General features: G+C 41.0%; 5 protein-coding genes across 5 annotated transcripts; 2 read left to right on the top strand and 3 right to left on the bottom strand.

The window, feature by feature from the left end:
- Positions 1-163: 163 nt before the first annotated feature.
- Positions 164-1,609, bottom strand: LOC140785173 (heat stress transcription factor B-2b-like). Its single transcript, XM_073132939.1, has 2 exons — positions 1,096-1,609; positions 164-1,003 (listed from the first exon to the last, which is right to left on the bottom strand). Exons 1-2 carry the CDS (start codon positions 1,348-1,350, stop codon positions 353-355), a joined length of 906 nt encoding a protein of 301 aa, XP_072989040.1. The 5' UTR covers positions 1,351-1,609; the 3' UTR covers positions 164-352.
- Positions 1,610-2,575: 966 nt separating this feature from the next.
- LOC140785176 (uncharacterized) lies at positions 2,576-4,657 on the top strand. The gene is made up of 3 exons (XM_073132942.1): positions 2,576-3,013; positions 4,144-4,232; positions 4,326-4,657. Exons 1-3 carry the CDS (start codon positions 2,755-2,757, stop codon positions 4,395-4,397), a joined length of 420 nt encoding a protein of 139 aa, XP_072989043.1. The 5' UTR covers positions 2,576-2,754; the 3' UTR covers positions 4,398-4,657.
- Positions 4,658-4,745: 88 nt separating this feature from the next.
- Positions 4,746-5,654, bottom strand: LOC140785174 (uncharacterized). The gene has a single exon (XM_073132940.1). The coding sequence runs from the start codon at positions 5,451-5,453 to the stop codon at positions 4,803-4,805; it is 651 nt and encodes a 216-aa protein (XP_072989041.1). The 5' UTR covers positions 5,454-5,654; the 3' UTR covers positions 4,746-4,802.
- A 225-nt stretch (positions 5,655-5,879) lies between these two features.
- On the bottom strand, positions 5,880-8,907 carry LOC140785175 (uncharacterized). The gene is made up of 3 exons (XM_073132941.1): positions 8,649-8,907; positions 8,437-8,577; positions 5,880-6,308 (listed from the first exon to the last, which is right to left on the bottom strand). Exons 1-3 carry the CDS (start codon positions 8,841-8,843, stop codon positions 6,165-6,167), a joined length of 480 nt encoding a protein of 159 aa, XP_072989042.1. The 5' UTR covers positions 8,844-8,907; the 3' UTR covers positions 5,880-6,164.
- Positions 8,908-12,483: 3,576 nt separating this feature from the next.
- LOC140785171 (laccase-6) lies at positions 12,484-15,014 on the top strand. The gene is made up of 6 exons (XM_073132935.1): positions 12,484-12,720; positions 12,840-12,991; positions 13,096-13,340; positions 13,432-13,560; positions 13,702-14,643; positions 14,732-15,014. The coding sequence occupies exons 1-6, from the start codon at positions 12,583-12,585 to the stop codon at positions 14,860-14,862; spliced, it is 1,737 nt and encodes a 578-aa protein (XP_072989036.1). The 5' UTR covers positions 12,484-12,582; the 3' UTR covers positions 14,863-15,014.
- Positions 15,015-15,491: the final 477 nt, after the last annotated feature.

Genomic DNA, 15,491 nt, shown 5'->3' with positions numbered 1-15,491 from the left:
ACCGGACGAAAAGGACAAAAGAAGGATACAGACTCCATCCGGAGAACAAGTCTTCTTCAATGCGAAAGCAACGCCTTCCTCTTTTCTCGCACACGCTCGCAAAACCTAGTAACCCATTTTATCAACAAGAATAAATAAATAAATAAAAGCTAGTAACCCGTGGTTTACTGGAAAATGCTCTCCATCTTTTCTTACACTAATATAAATACAAAATTAAAGAGGCTATATTACACTTTTGCCTCGGAAAATAAGAACTAAAAGAGTAATAAATCAAAGAAAAGGAAAGACTTCCAGCCGTTTCGCGATCCGAAAATCCTTTAAAGCACGTCATTCTCACGTGCTTCTCTATCAGCTAGCTGCCTACCCTCTGGTTCGCCCGTCGGCAGCACAGCAGCCACCGACGGTGGTTTACCACCACCTCATCCCCAGCCTTCTCTTCATCCTCGTGATCAGGGTCGCAATTCGATGATTCAGATTTCAGCTCCTCGTCGCCTCGGGATCTCTTCACACCGATGGGAACACCGAAAAGCATGGTGCCAGAGGAACCACCGGTGGACCCTACCTCGGCTTTCACGCTCGCCTCCGGCAACAGATCCAGTGGCTGAGACACCTCGAAAGACGTGCCTCCGTAGCCTCGAGATTGGTGATCGGGGGCGTAGGTAGACACCAGACGTAGGATGTTGCTGCAGAGGTTCCTGATCTGCCCGAGCTCATGGGAGAGCTGCGTGTTCTCCTTCCGCAGCCGCTCGTTCTCCTCCGAAAGCTCCGGTGACGCCCGCGGAGCCGTGGATCTCGGCGGCGTGGCCCCCGGATACGAGCTCGAGGAGACCACCGGATCGCCACCCGAGTTCCCCGGCGATCCGGCTAGTGTAGTCGGTACGGCCACCGATACCAGCGACGGCGAGATCTTGCGGCGTTGGATGTCGCACAGGAGGCCCTTCTCCCCGCGGCGAAAGCACTCGTTCGCAAACTCCCACCGATCAGGCACGATCTTGCGAAATCCCTAACGACCATTAACCAAAAAAAAGATCAATAATACATAAATAAATAATTTGATCTGAGGATCATGGAGATGAATAGATGAAGCAGACTCACGTAGGTGTTCAGTTGGCGAACGAAGCTGGAGAAGTTGTTGTGCTTGAAGTATTTGGGAAGGATGTCCCGGGCGAACTCGGCAGGACGCCACACAATGAAAGCGGAGCCATCGCCATTCCATGAGATCACGTCGTCGATGCTTTGATCGTCCACCATCTGATACGTCTTCATCAGGAACGGAGTAGGGGTCGGCCTGTTCCTCTCCGTCGCAGGAGGCGGATCTCCCGCCTTCTCCACCTCTGGCGTCGGAGTCATCGTAACTTAATAACTTTTTTTCCAATCCAAATCTCTATCGAGATCGACTAGAAGAAGGTTGGAGGAAGTAGCATGGCTGAGCTTGTCGGAGAAGAAGAAAGAAGAGAACCTTAGAGAAGGGATAAGAAGAAGAAGAAGAAGAAGTCGAACGAGGACACGTACAGATGCCAAAAAGGGAAGAAGATGCAAGAAAAGGAGTCGCGCTGAAGCACCCATCCGGTTTTTTTCTTTTTCCAGAAACTTCGCCGCTTTTTCTCCCGACACGTGTCAGTCGGCCTTCAAGTTTATATAAATGAGTAATGGCATGTCCGCAAACACTACAAATATTATGAGATGACGTAGCGTGACTTACTCATCGATAGTTTTCTTTTATCTTGTAATTTTTACTTATCAATGGATAAGAGTAAACTATATATCTAAAGCGTTTATAGAGTGCTTTTAAGTTTGTTTGTGAGTGTAACAGATTATTATTCATTATAAATATAGAAATAGACGTGTTTAAATGACTTAAAAGGAACGGGATGATGTCAAGGTTGGCAATTCCTTCTATGACCGAGATTAGAATGACCTTCCAGAAGCTTCCCAATCTCAAGTGGGACTGGATAAGCTTATCCTACCCTACTACTTTTTTTGGACTTTTCTTTTTTAACATTTATCCTTGGCAATAAAGTTGATTTTTTTTGCATGTGTGCAGTGTATGGTTTTATCCTCCACCTAACACGGCGCACCATTTTCGGCCGTGAGAAATTAACAACGTCGGAGAAGTCCGCACGTGACTTATTCTCGTAACCTAATGGTAGAACAAAAGGATCCGTTCTCTGATCATGTTTAGGCAATTAATCCTGGATCCCAAACATTTCGGGCCCACGGTAACTGCGGCCCACTACGAGACGTTTTGGGCCCAAAAAAATCGAAGAGTTTTTTTTTAATTAAAATCATTAAGACTAAATATGAGTCCCACAAAAAGTCAAATAATTCATAGAGATACTTAGTTTCTACTAAAAGTCTAGATTTTACTTTAAAATCGTCGTGTTGTTAAACTGTTCCTCAACCTAATCACAATATTAAACTGTAAGCAAAATTATAAAAATACTAACTTTAATTATATAGAGTTTGAATGGAAAAGTTTATGAAAAAGGTAACTACTGTTTCTGTAATAATTGCTTGGTAGAGAAGCTTCACTGGGGAGTTTGTACAAATATCTAAACGGGAGTTCTATGACTTCATGGTCGGGAAGTTAGTACCAAAAAATATCGGGAGGACACGTGGCGTTAACTTCCTAGATATTTCAGAGGCCTTTTCAAAGTCTCCCAATATCCCAAACCAACTCGGTTTTCATTAGTGTTAACACACGGGATCGTGTACTCGATTCCCCCGGAGCTCCGATCTCGACTGTCCGATCGAATGGATCTCGAGGCGACGATGGACGGCAGAGGATGGACGGAGGAGCGCCACGCGTCCTTCCTCAACAGGATCGAGGACGCCTTCGTCCGCCGAATGCTCGTCGACGACACCGAGTTCTCGTCCTCTGCCGCAGCCGCAGCCGCCTCCGGTCGCTTCCTCCGCCGTCCTCATCCTCCTCCGGTCGACTGCCACCTCCCCGACAGCGCCACCGAGTCCACGCACGACTTCCAAGGCCGCCGGACGAACAAAACGCTGCCAGGTGAGATCTCTTTCGAGAAATGCTGGTTTCTTTTACCACCGAGGAGGTGACGAGAGAACTCGCACCGCCGTTTCAACGGCAGGTTGGTGGTGGGAACGAGGAGTGGAATTACGGAAATAGGCTTAAAAATTTATTGTGGGGATTATAATTTAGTTTAATCAGGAATAACATACGTACGGTAAGAACACAACCACATGGTTAAACTGTTTTAGATAGTATTTTCCGGTGGATATAGTTGGAAGATTTCGTTGAATCTAGATATCCTTTTTCGCATATATCTGCTTGCATTATCGTTGTCCATGCTAATCTGTACTGCATAAAGTGGACCTTATCCGTAGTTATGTTCTCCTTTTTATCACTATATATTTGCTTCCATATGTTGGGGTCTTTGATATTTTCATTGGCACATCGTTGTTTGCTTTATCGTCTCTCGTTCTATTTTTATGGAATAAGAAAACTCTTATTCTGGTCATATTAGTACAGTAGGTGAATAATTATTTACTTCAATAACATTATAGTAATTAATACTTATTTCTTTCTCCTTTGGTCTTTCATCTATTTTATTTTTAAAAAAATATTAGACTATTTATTATGAAGAGTATTTTAGTTATTTATTAAATTAACGTATTAAGTTATATTACATTAGATATAACTATTATGTTTATACTAGTATAAAAAATTAGTATAATTATACTAATATTGAACTTATTCTATAAGTGAACGTAGCATTGAAATGTAAACGACCGGTTATGAATCGAAAAAGTGATAAAATTATATATATATATTTATATTTTATTTTCTGAATAAGTATTCAGATATGGGTTGAATGAATAAGAACTTGTGATATTAAAATTTATAAATATACTGAATAATATGTGAATATTGATTCGGATATTGTTCTTCAATCTATGTCTGAATTTGTATAAAATTTTAGATATAAATACTGATAGCAAAAAGGATTGCAAAGAAGAAAAAAAAATCAATCCATATGTGATAAAACTCGGACATGTTGCGCTATTGATGACTATGTTAATCTATACTGTATAAAAGTGAACCTTATCCGTAGTCTTTTCCATACTTATGACTTCATCCGGTTGGGCCTTAGTTTGTTTGCCTTTTCCTACTTCTAGATCTAGATAGTGGCGACTTGGTCGTTTTCCCGAGTCGAGACAGGATGAGGAGACGACCACTTGCACAGTATGATGTTTCGCAGGATCAGGTTTGTAGATTCTTCTACTCTTCCTTCATTAGAAACTAGAAAGATCTCTTTCCATTCATCCCACTGAAAATATTTCTTGTTATGTAATTAAAGGTGGTTCCTCAGATAGGAAGCAAATGGATTGACGCTGATTTCTCTAACAAGAAGATGAAGAGCAGGAAGTAGTAGAAGTCTAGGAGAGGAGAAAGATGCTCTACTCGTTAATTATCTCAGTTAGCACTAGAATGTGGACTTCATTGTGGTCTCTAAAGCTGCTCAATTTGGGTTCTGGAGAGAAGGGAGAAAGAGAACTCCATAGTGTGTGTGACATAACTGTTCTTTTGGTTACTTCTATGTGGTTCAATTACTGGCCATGTTTTGGCACATTAATTACCAACGTGAAGCCGTAGTGGTTAAGTTATCGTTTCTCTTCCAAGTTACTGCAAGTATCACTCCATTTGTAGCTTTGATACCTAGAATAAGAAGATCAAGAATATTGGCAATCAAATGGGTATCACTGCAGCAGAGATATAATTAATAAGGCAAGAAGAGATAATATATAGCTCATGTAGTCGAATACATCTAATTAGTTTACTCGAGATTAGTATGGCGAGCACGTAGTTGGGCCGGGCTTTGGCCCAGGACTTCTCCAAGCCTTAGGATTACCATCTCGAACAGCACAAACATCGCTCCCTCGTACACGCTCCCCATCGGTAACTTCACCCCCTTCGATTCCGGCGGAGCACCCGATCCCCCTTCCCCTCGGCCGTCCTCGTCATCCGCCATGGTCCGAGCCGGCAAGTACGCGACCGCGTCGGCGCACCGCCGCGCGCCGCTACCCGACTGGGGTTGGGCGGTGAGGAGGACCACGCGGGCGCCGGCGGACTTGGCGATGGCACAGATGGCGTCGACGGTGGAGAAGCCGCCGGGGCCGGCGGATGCGAGGAGGAGGTCGCCGGATGAGATCGGAGGAGTGGTGACGTACCCGACGACGTGGGCAGGGAGGCCGAGGTGGAAGAGGCGCATGCAGAGGGCCTTGAGCATGAGGCCCTCGCGGCCCACGCCATGGACGAAGACCTTACCGGGGGGAGACGAAGAGGCGACGGCGGAGATCTCGGAGACGAGGACTTCGAGAGGTGGAGGAAGGTCTGTGTTAGGAGGAGGAGGAGAGGAGAAGACGGATCGGATCTGGTCGCAGATTTGGGAAGCCATGGCGGCAGAGGGATCGATTAAGCCACTCATCCCTTATCCAACTATAAACCGGCTTCAACTTAATAAAATGGGGAGGGAATGGGATAAATGAGAAATCATAGACGTATAAAACCCGAACAAAAAACGATAATATTCCAATTTTAACCCCCGACCGTGAAATTTGATCGAAAGTTTTTTTTTTTTTTTCTCTCTTCCTCGCTTTTTAGAAAATCTCTTTCCCCCTCTTCTCTTCTCTCCATCCAAACATGGTATAAAACCTAATTAAAATGAATAATCAAGCTTGATTCATCCTAAAAATCGAGATGAACGTAAACTAGTTTTATAGCGACTTGATGAAGGATTGGTCTTTCATGCTTCAGATCGTGTAGGAAACCTATAAAAAAAAAAAGACTAGTAAGCTTATGGAGGTTTACCTACCTAAAAGTATTGAAATTAAGTTCCTAGAACAAAGAAACAAAACCCAAAAGCTTCTCTAAACTTGAAAGAGTCTATACAGAGAGATATTATTACTTTAACATGAAGACTTTGAACAGTAATGTTATCTGGACGATTGAAAACTGAGGTTTGCGAATCCCAGTTGCAATCCGGAAGTACAATCTGATGCCATCTCTAAGAACATGGTGCATCTGTTCAGCAACCAACTTTTAGCTATGTTTCATGTTATCCCAAATGCTAACTTACATATCGGTATCAGCATTTATTTTCAAAGTTGATATTCTACTGTAATTTTCATGTGCCCATTCATAACCTGGCAACGGGCATCACGTAAAAAGTAGCACGGGATGTGTAAATAAGGTGCCTGGTTTTCTTTGTCTTGAATTCCACAGAAGTTACTATCACCCTTCTTCCCTGCCGCAGTATGGATCCATCAACTTCCACTTCCGTCTGCAGATAAAAATCATATTTAAATGCATTAATAGAAGAACAACTCAGGCAGAGACCAAGAGGACCACTAAGAAGTTCAACTGGCGCCGTTTGGATTGATGTATTTCAAGATGCTTTATTTGTACTAGCGTATAATATGAAAGCAACATCAGCACCAGATACTCATCACATTCCTCTCCAAATTATAGCATCAACTACAAATTTACCACACATTCCTTCTCATTAAAGGTTATAAGAACTGTGTTGTGGCATCGACTGGAATTTAACGGGTGTCAAATATTGCATTTGACTTATTAACACCTTGAGACACTATTTTAGGAGATCAATAAACCAAACAATTGTCTTAAAAATATGTAATAATGCAGTATTTTCACATACACCACAACAAATGGGCCCCTGAGTGCCACAATTGCAATACAATATCAGAACTGAAATGTCAGCATTTTGTATGTCAATCATGTACAAATGCAATGCGGCGTTAGATTTTAATCTTGCATAAACTGTTTGGATGCAAGGATGAACCAATATGTTAATATCAGACCTTTGCTTGAAACCTACCCTGTTCAGAAGGTAGAAGGATGCTCAATATGGAAGTATTATACTACTACCATGAGATTTCTTAGTAGAAATCCATACTATTTATGATTTACAACAACTTAATAAAAAATTGTGCATAGCAATCAGACCATACCGGTTGGTGTCACATAAAAAATAACAAACTTTGAGTATACCCATACTTTGGGACACTGAAAATATACCATAGATGACATGATTTATCAAGTTTAACCTGAAGTTACCTTTCCAAACCATGATTAGTCATGTAGCGTCATTTAGAAAGTGCTCAACCATTTAAGCACCTCTATTTTCCTACTGAACAACTGTAACTATGTAGATCTGTTTCTCAAACCAATTTACTGTTCAAGTATTTATGCTTGAGGATAAATTATTGCTTCTGTTAAAGAGCATATCCAAGCATTACTATGCACTTACAAAGTAGCACCAAAGATCGAAAAAGAATGTTGCAGTTTTGTTAATAGTAAACTCTATAGAATGCCAAGAAGTAAAGAAGCATAAAATCCTCTCTATCTGAGCAGCTTTCAGAGGAGCAACTTTTACCCTCAGGTATAAACATCTAATCAGTAAAGAGACAAAAGAAGTGAAGCAATAGTTAACTAATTAGATAACAAATAAAAAGAGAGAAATGCTCTCTTCCTGGCATGTTCTTCGATAATCAAGGAAAATATATAATCTCTTTAAAATTCAAATACTTACAGTTTTCAACATGAGGCACATCTAGTATTATGCCAAGAAAGGGGATGCTACTGATTTACCCTGGTAAAAATAATGAAAGACTTTCCACTAAGCTAACAAACACATCTTACAGTAGAACTCCTGTGAGGGAAGTATAAAGATGGACCATAAAACAACTGCTGAGGAGACTACAATCATCATATATTCATGATTTCGTGCATTTTAAATAATACTGAAAAAGAAAATCTAAGAAAAACAAATGCTGAGACTCAGCTGTTTTCAAGGATGGCATCAGATTCCAAATAACAGTTCTCTGTCTGACATCAGACCTAGAAGATATTGCTAAGTATGATCATAGTCAAGAATTAAATGATATAAGATCTAGCTAGTACATAAGCACTTCTATAGTTGGTCAGAATCAGGCTAATTAGAAAGGAGCACCGATCTTGGATATCTTGCTACTTGGAGGACACTTTCCCGCAAAGAATGAAGATTACATTGATAAAGCAAGTTAGTTCTTCTAGCTTGGAAGATATCAAAAACAAAGAGTCCGATTGTTTTATAAAATAATAAAGCAGTCATTCGTTGCATGATCACCCCGACAGCTGAAGGAAAACCTACTAGAAAAAGTCTACATGTAAAAGTGAACAAGGATTACTATATGGACTAACATCATAATATCAAGGCCGAAACATTGTTAGTGTTAGTCAACTAACCGCTCATATCACAATGCCTAGATGACCTCGTGGATCGAACTCCCCCCGAAACCCAAACCCTAAGATGCCGCTATGAAACCCTAGAATCCTCAAACAAAACGATCAATTACGCATAAATTGGTCTAAACAAAGAATTCACGAGCTAGATTTAGATTCCTCACATCGATCCTTGCAGCGGCGAGATACGAATTGCTCAACTCCCCTAGAAACAATTCCTCACCGACGACCGTCCTCGCGCAGGCAAGCGCCACCGCCTCTGCCACCGCAGCCACGGCTCCTCCGTGCAGAGTGTTGTAAGGATTCTAAAATCCCAAACAAAAGGAATCAAGGAAGAGTAAAATTAAGCGATCAAGAAGAAGGGACTAGTGGATACGGTGACGGCGGAGTTGACGGTGAGGGAGCAGACGACGCGGCCGCGATCAATGGAATCGACGGTGAGGATGGAGCGGATGAGGTCGGAGAAGAAGTCCTTCTTCTCGGCGGCGGCGGGGAGGGTTTCGGAGACGCCGAGTTTGGTGAAAAAGGAGCCTGTTTTGGCGAGGGATTGGTCGGACGGCGGCGATGTCATCGTTATCGAATAAGTGGGGGAAGATATGATAATGAAAAAATAATAATTTGAGGGATGGGTCTGTGGAGAGGTTAATGGAGACTGGATTAGTAGAGGTAGAATTAATTCTAATTTCTCTTTTTTTTTCTTTAAATTTAATGGATTGTGATTACTTCTTTCATCTAATTAATATTAACTAATTCCTTCTAAAATCTCCTTTTCAATTCTTATCTTCTTTTTTCTCGTGGTATGCTAGATTGTTTCTCATTTTCTGTGTGTATTTTGTGTATATAGTATATACTCATTACCTCTTTTTTTTTTAAATAATTTTTATCTTGCCCTCTAAATTATTATTATTTTTTACAATGTTTCTATGAATTAATTTTTAATACACTCCAAATTAATTCTCTACTTATAGTGACGAAATAATTAAGTAGCTTAGCTGATATAAATTATTTATTTATTTTTCAAATTTCTCCATTGCTCTTGTGCTCTCTTTGTCCGAAGCACATTTCGCCGTGAGCTCTCTTCTCTCGTTTTCCATTGCTTCCAGCAATATCTCTATCCCGCCGTCCTCCTCTCATCTCTTCCTCTCTCTCAGCTTGAAGATGCCATAGAGGTTGGGGGTTAAACATACTAGTTGGGAGATCAACTCGAAGGTGCTATGGCTTGAAGGATGAAAGAAAATAATTTTTTAATAGAGATGGGAGGTCAGAAAATTGACTCAGCAAACAAAGGGAGAAAAAAAGAAGTGAAAATTAGGATTAGCTTTGATTGGAGAAGGATAAAAGATTTTATTTGACAAGTAGTACAATTATAAATCATGAATAAATCTTATTATTCTTTACACATATTCTTAGTAGGAATGTTTTCGTATCTAAAAATAAAACTTATTTTCGTACTAAATTTGAGAGGTTAATTATTTTTTAAAAAATAAGTTTACCCTGAAGCCTTGCATGGTGTAAAAAAAAACTCAGCAAGTGGACCTATTTTGCCAGAGTTAGAATGTGTACCTCTTCTTGCTAACTTGGTAGTACAATGTACTACAATGTCATAATTGGAGAAAACGTAACGATAGTATTTGTCTAACTGGAAGCCGATACATATATGAGAGATGCTATTATGCCAGTATGATCATATGAAGTCCTTGCCTCCGAGTCTTCCTGGTTGTGAATGTTCCAAAGAGGTATTATGGTAGAGCTCCATTCAAGTATGAAGTGGGAGTTCTTTTTATGCTTCTGTTGATCGTTGTTGCTAATTTTCCAGGTAGCCCAGCAGGTGATTGATTTGATCTCTCCAATGCTGCCTGGATTAATTTGAATCCTATTTGGAATTAATGTCAGCATAATTTGTTAAGTGGTCCTTCTTTGTTGCAAGTTCTTTACTTACGTTACGTATGTTTGAGAACTCTATGCTTTTGATACGATTGTTGTCTCCCTGCTCGTGAATTCAGACTTAATCTCAAGTCCCTTTTTTTTAACAAAAAAAGATTTACTAATTTAATATCTTTCTTAGAAATCTCATATTTGATAGATTCTTTCAGAATTTGGACCTCTAAAATTAGATTTATCTATTTGTATATTTTATCTCGATTTTTCTATCTTTCAAGCAGAATTATTTATTTCTTATATATTGCTAAAGATTGTAATCAGAACAGATGAAATAAAGTTACTCGTGTCTTCTCTAGTTCCTTGGTTGATACCATAGTTCTTAATGTTTCTATTCGAGAATTAATAAGATTGAGAAAGATGTTTTCACTCTAGCTCAGATAGTGTTCATTCCTTATACAATTAATATTTGTCACAGATTAAGTCTTTGAGATAGAAAAATACTACACCGACGCAACTTTCTCGTTGTAAAAGTCAAGTTAGTTATTCACTTTGTAAGTATAAGACTAGTTTAAGTGACACACAAAATAAAAAAAACAAGTACAATATATAGTTTAACAAGAAATTTATACTCTCGTTTGTTTTGAGTCCAAAGACTCTTAATTTAGTTCAGTAATCAAATAATTTTTTATCTTTTTTATATATAATTAAATTTATTTTTTAAATAATTAAGACTAACTAATCGAATTTGAGACTTAATCTCAAATTAAACAAGACCCTTAGAATAGCCATTAAAGATAAAACAAATTTCATTAAACTAGGAGCACTTCGGTTGCCAAGTTAGTTCACTTAATGAGTGTCGATAGAAAGACATTATCTTATACTATTTGCTAAGAAGTCATACGACATCGGTATCATCATTTATCTTTAAAGTCGGTTTTGGATATCGGCCATAGAACCTCTAATCCTAGCTCGGATTCTCAAAAATCGTGTTGGTTTGGGGTCCAATCGATCTCAGTTTTGGTTCGAAAGGCCACACTCCATCGTTTAAGGGATAAAATTGCAATTCATACCAAATTCTCAGAAGAAAAATAGTATTGCAAGTCACACTTTGTAATGCACCAACCATTAACCATTTTAATTCCTTCGGTAACTCATGCATATGCCAAGGTCATAATCAGCAGGCCAATTTATAACTTCTTAGATCAGAGCTCAAATGCAAATGCAAATGCATTCACCTTAATCCATCTTATTTTATGTGTTAGTCCACCTGACCCAGATATATATATCTGTACTGCAAACCCCACATAATTAACTTAAACCGAAAAGGCTCCATCTCATCTACTTAGGCGACTGCAGTTAATTAGCATCCTTAATTATCATTAAATACAAACAAAGTTTTTAGGTAAATAACAAAGATATAAATATGCTACGTCCCAATGAGCACTCCCTTTTAGCAGGACGAGAGTTGGGAAGCAAAAAAGTTTTAAATTCTTCGATGCATGATTGTAGGTGTAGTAGTTGGATTAGAGCTAAGGATCATACGTTTGCATGGGTTTTAGGTGAACCACTTTTATTTGACACATCTAAAGTGGGTGGGTACTTCAAGAACTAATATTCCAATTAATTTCCTGATTATTAATGAACATCTCAGGGAATCATCTGACCCGATGGTTTGTGAGAATTTGGATTAATTGCGTTATATTCTAACTGCCTAATTTGCATGGTAATTAGGCAGTGGCAATTCGATAAATGAAGATTAACCACTATTAATTACTGCCAGTTGAGCTCTTCCATTGCCCAGTAAAAGATGGACACATCCACACATGACAACACTCGAATCCCCTTCCAAAAAGTTCATCTAGGTTTGCTTTCTCTTTCCTTGGCCTTTCCAATTCTCAGTAGAAGAAGACTTTTGTCTTTTGGGAGCAATTGATAGTCTACAATGGTCATTGTAGACTCTAGTCATCAACTTTACTCAAAGTCCCTTGTCTCTAGTCTGGTCCATCAAACCCTCCTCACCTTATGCGACATGTGGCTCCTACCTCGGGTCCCACAGCTAATCTAACTTAAGGGCAGGTGAGGGTATGATGTCTCCAAGCCTTCCATTTTTAATTTCCCTCAACCTTAATTTAATTAGCTAAGTTTGAGAGTATACAGTAGTAATAAAGCTAGCTACTAAAAGCCTCTCATGATTATACACTGCTACATCACTCGGACAGCACATAATAATAACGAACACGGGGCTAGGAGAATCATGGAACCTGCCAACCTCTCTCTCTCTCTCTCTCTCTGTAGTTTAAATTAATATCTAAGGTTGAAGACAATGAGAAGAGACCAAACATATAAAGGCATGCAGATGCCCTCCTCCTCATGTTGTCTACCCATAGATTGCAAGGCTTGTTTCTTTTTCCTTTGGCTGCACATAAGAGATGGGCTTTATCACTTCTCACCTCGTGATCTTATGGCTAGGCTTGCTTAGTATATCTTGTGGTGCTTCAGTTGGATTAGCTGCCCGCCGCCACAAGCACTGGCCAGTTGGAGGATCCACTAGATTCTACGAATTCAAGGTTTCCTTCTCTCTCTCTCTCTATATATATAGAAAAACTTTAAGCTTTGAAATGGTAGTGTTGATCGACGATATATGCGTGCGTGCATTGCATGCATGTCTGCCGTTTCACATATGAAGGTGCAAACTACGAAGGTGACGAAGCTCTGCTACACCAAAGAAATCGTGACCATCAATGGCATGCTCCCCGGGCCCGTCATCTATGCCCAAGAGGACGATCGAGTCATCATCAAGGTCACCAACGAGACTCCTCACAACGCCACCATCCATTGGTATATTTACGTCTATATATCTATCTCCACGGACGATCGTGATTGATAGAGATCCCAATAGTTTTTTTTTTCCTTCCTATGATCTTCTGCTGTTCCACGTGTAGGCATGGAGTCCGGCAGAGGCTGTCGTGCTGGTCGGACGGGCCGTCGTACATCACCCAATGCCCGATCCAATCGGGTGAGACCTTCACCTACGAGTTCACGATGTACCAGCAAAAGGGCACTCTTCTATGGCATGCACACATCTCATGGCTCAGGGGTACGGTGTATGGAGCTATTGTGGTGTACCCTAAGACTGGGGTCCCTTATCCGTTTCCTCACCCTTATGAGGAGCACATACTCATCTTAGGTAACCAACCGTTGATTAATTATACTGATCTCATTAGTACCTCATTCATTCGAATACTTAACCTCTGTATATTATATATATATTGTTGTAGGGGAATATTGGAACAAGGATGTGCTGCAGCTGGAGAAGGCGGTGCTGGCGAGCGGCGGAGGGGCTCCGCCGGCCGACGCATTTCTCATCAACGGGCATCCGGGCCCCCTCTACAATTGCTCGGCCAATGGTAAACTAAGATTTAGAAGGAAAAGAAAAACTACTATTAAACTGGTTGGAATATTAATTAAACACAATATATATATGGAGCCAAATCTCTGTTAGCTTAACTCTAAGATTGCTATATAAAGTAGTTCGCCGCAATCTTCAGATGTGTACAAGATCGACGTAGTCCCCGGCAAGACCTACCTCCTGAGGCTAATAAACGCAGCCCTAAACATGGAGCACTTCTTCTCAATCGCCGAGCACAAGCTAACCATAGTGGAAGCCGACGGCGAGTACACCAAGCCGTTCACCGCGGACCACGTCATGCTTGGGCCGGGCCAGACCCTGAACGTCCTCGTCAAGGCCGAGAAGCCCATTGGCAATTACCAAATGGCCACGGGCCCTTACATGTCGGCCCAGAATGTCACCTTCCAAAATATATCCTCCATAGCCCATTTCCAATACTCCGGCGCCGCCGTCGACTCCCTCTCCCTGGAGGCCAAGCTCCCCGTCTACAATGACAGTCTCGTCGTGTCGCGGAACTTGGCCGGGCTGAGGAGCCTCAACGCAACGAACCTCCCCCTCGAGATCGACGCCAACCTCTTCTTCACCATCGGATTGAACGTCGAACGGTGCAACCGGGCCGACCCGAACAAGACCTGCCAAGGGCCCAGAGGCGGCATTTTCGCGGCGAATATGAATAATATTACCTTCGTGAAGCCCACTATCTCACTGTTGCAGGCTTACTACAAAAGTGTAAATGGTCACTACACTGAGGATTTTCCAGGGGTGCCTCTAAAGACCTATGATTTTGTGAATGGCGCACCGAACAACATTCCAAATGACACACAGTCATTAAATGGGACTAGAGTGAAGGTGTTAGAGTATGGAACTAGGGTGCAACTAATCCTCCAGGACACCGGGACTGTGACCACTGAGAATCATCCGATCCATCTGCATGGTTTTAGCTTCTACGTCGTCGGTTTCGGGACCGGCGACTTCAATCCGATGACGGCGAGGCTTAACTTGGTCGATCCGCCGTACATGAATACGATCGCCGTTCCGGTCGGAGGCTGGACCGCCATTAGATTCGTTGCCGATAATCCCGGTATTACATTTCGCTCCGTTAGCTAAAATTTATTTTGTCACTGGTGAGCCTATTCAACTTACCAGTTTGATCTCGGTGAATGTTGCAGGTGTATGGTTCATGCATTGCCACCTTGAGATTCACATATCTTGGGGTCTTGCAATGGCGTTTATTGTGAAGAATGGAAATGGTCCACTGGAGACTTTGCCTCATCCTCCTTCAGATCTTCCAAAATGCTGAAATAATTATGAGAAAATTGAAATGGTCGATTTGATTTATTGTGCTTGTCAATAAGTTAAGAGCTTGTTTTGAGTTTAGATTCTTTGATGCAACCCTCATGTTTGTCTTCAAGTGTTAAAAAAATTTGAAATAAAGCAACTCATTTGTTCACCATTTCAATCTTTATATCCGCACATCTCAAACCCCACACCATCAACATCTGGACCACTCCAGTAACTGGAGAAGAACTTCAGATTCTAGCTGTTATCTACTACACATTCGCCAACTTACAGCCCAGACTCCAGAATCTACTTGCTTGGAGGTTGCAACAAACCATCAAACCATACGAATGGAAAAGTGAAACCATCAGCTAACTCTCAAAGGTAGGAAGGCCTCCCACCCCTATAAGAAGGGAGGGAAAGAAACGATTCAGGTAGGAGGTATGTGTGATATGAGTAAAGTTTTCACCTGCTTCCCATGGCAAGACCTCTTGCTCAAATGAGTATTCCATTGGGAAATCATTTACCTGTGTGTGCTCCAAAGTTGTCAGGCTTTGAAATGAAATACTCATTTGGGCATGATGCCTTGCATGGAAGGAATACAGACCAACCTGGAGGACGCCAGAGGTATATCCATGTCTCAGCTCTAAT

The sequence above is a fragment of the Typha latifolia genome, chromosome 3, assembly GCF_019914945.1.
Source record: "Typha latifolia isolate L0001 chromosome 3, TyphaL0001v2, whole genome shotgun sequence".
NCBI classification, from domain to species: Eukaryota; Viridiplantae; Streptophyta; class Magnoliopsida; order Poales; family Typhaceae; genus Typha; species Typha latifolia.
This window is presented reverse-complemented; position numbering and strand designations above follow the sequence as displayed.

Excerpts from the sequence above, each read along its gene's own strand:
- LOC140785174 (XM_073132940.1), bottom strand. The coding sequence starts at position 5,453 with ATGAGTGGCTTAATCGATCCCTCTGCCGCCATGGCTTCCCAAATCTGC.
- LOC140785176 (XM_073132942.1), top strand. The coding sequence starts at position 2,755 with ATGGATCTCGAGGCGACGATGGACGGCAGAGGATGGACGGAGGAGCGC. Across the intron at positions 3,014-4,143 it reads GACGAACAAAACGCTGCCAG|ATCTAGATAGTGGCGACTTG; the intron begins GTGAGATCTCTT and ends TCCTACTTCTAG. Across the intron at positions 4,233-4,325 it reads ATGATGTTTCGCAGGATCAG|GTGGTTCCTCAGATAGGAAG; the intron begins GTTTGTAGATTC and ends ATGTAATTAAAG.
- LOC140785175 (XM_073132941.1), bottom strand. The coding sequence starts at position 8,843 with ATGACATCGCCGCCGTCCGACCAATCCCTCGCCAAAACAGGCTCCTTT. Across the intron at positions 8,578-8,648 it reads CCGTCAACTCCGCCGTCACC|AATCCTTACAACACTCTGCA; the intron begins GTATCCACTAGT and ends TTGGGATTTTAG. Across the intron at positions 6,309-8,436 it reads TCGCCGCTGCAAGGATCGAT|ACGGAAGTGGAAGTTGATGG; the intron begins GTGAGGAATCTA and ends TTTTATCTGCAG.
- LOC140785173 (XM_073132939.1), bottom strand. The coding sequence starts at position 1,350 with ATGACTCCGACGCCAGAGGTGGAGAAGGCGGGAGATCCGCCTCCTGCG. Across the intron at positions 1,004-1,095 it reads TTCGCCAACTGAACACCTAC|GGATTTCGCAAGATCGTGCC; the intron begins GTGAGTCTGCTT and ends AATGGTCGTTAG.
- LOC140785171 (XM_073132935.1), top strand. The coding sequence starts at position 12,583 with ATGGGCTTTATCACTTCTCACCTCGTGATCTTATGGCTAGGCTTGCTT. Across the intron at positions 13,561-13,701 it reads CTACAATTGCTCGGCCAATG|ATGTGTACAAGATCGACGTA; the intron begins GTAAACTAAGAT and ends CGCAATCTTCAG. Across the intron at positions 14,644-14,731 it reads ATTCGTTGCCGATAATCCCG|GTGTATGGTTCATGCATTGC; the intron begins GTATTACATTTC and ends TGAATGTTGCAG.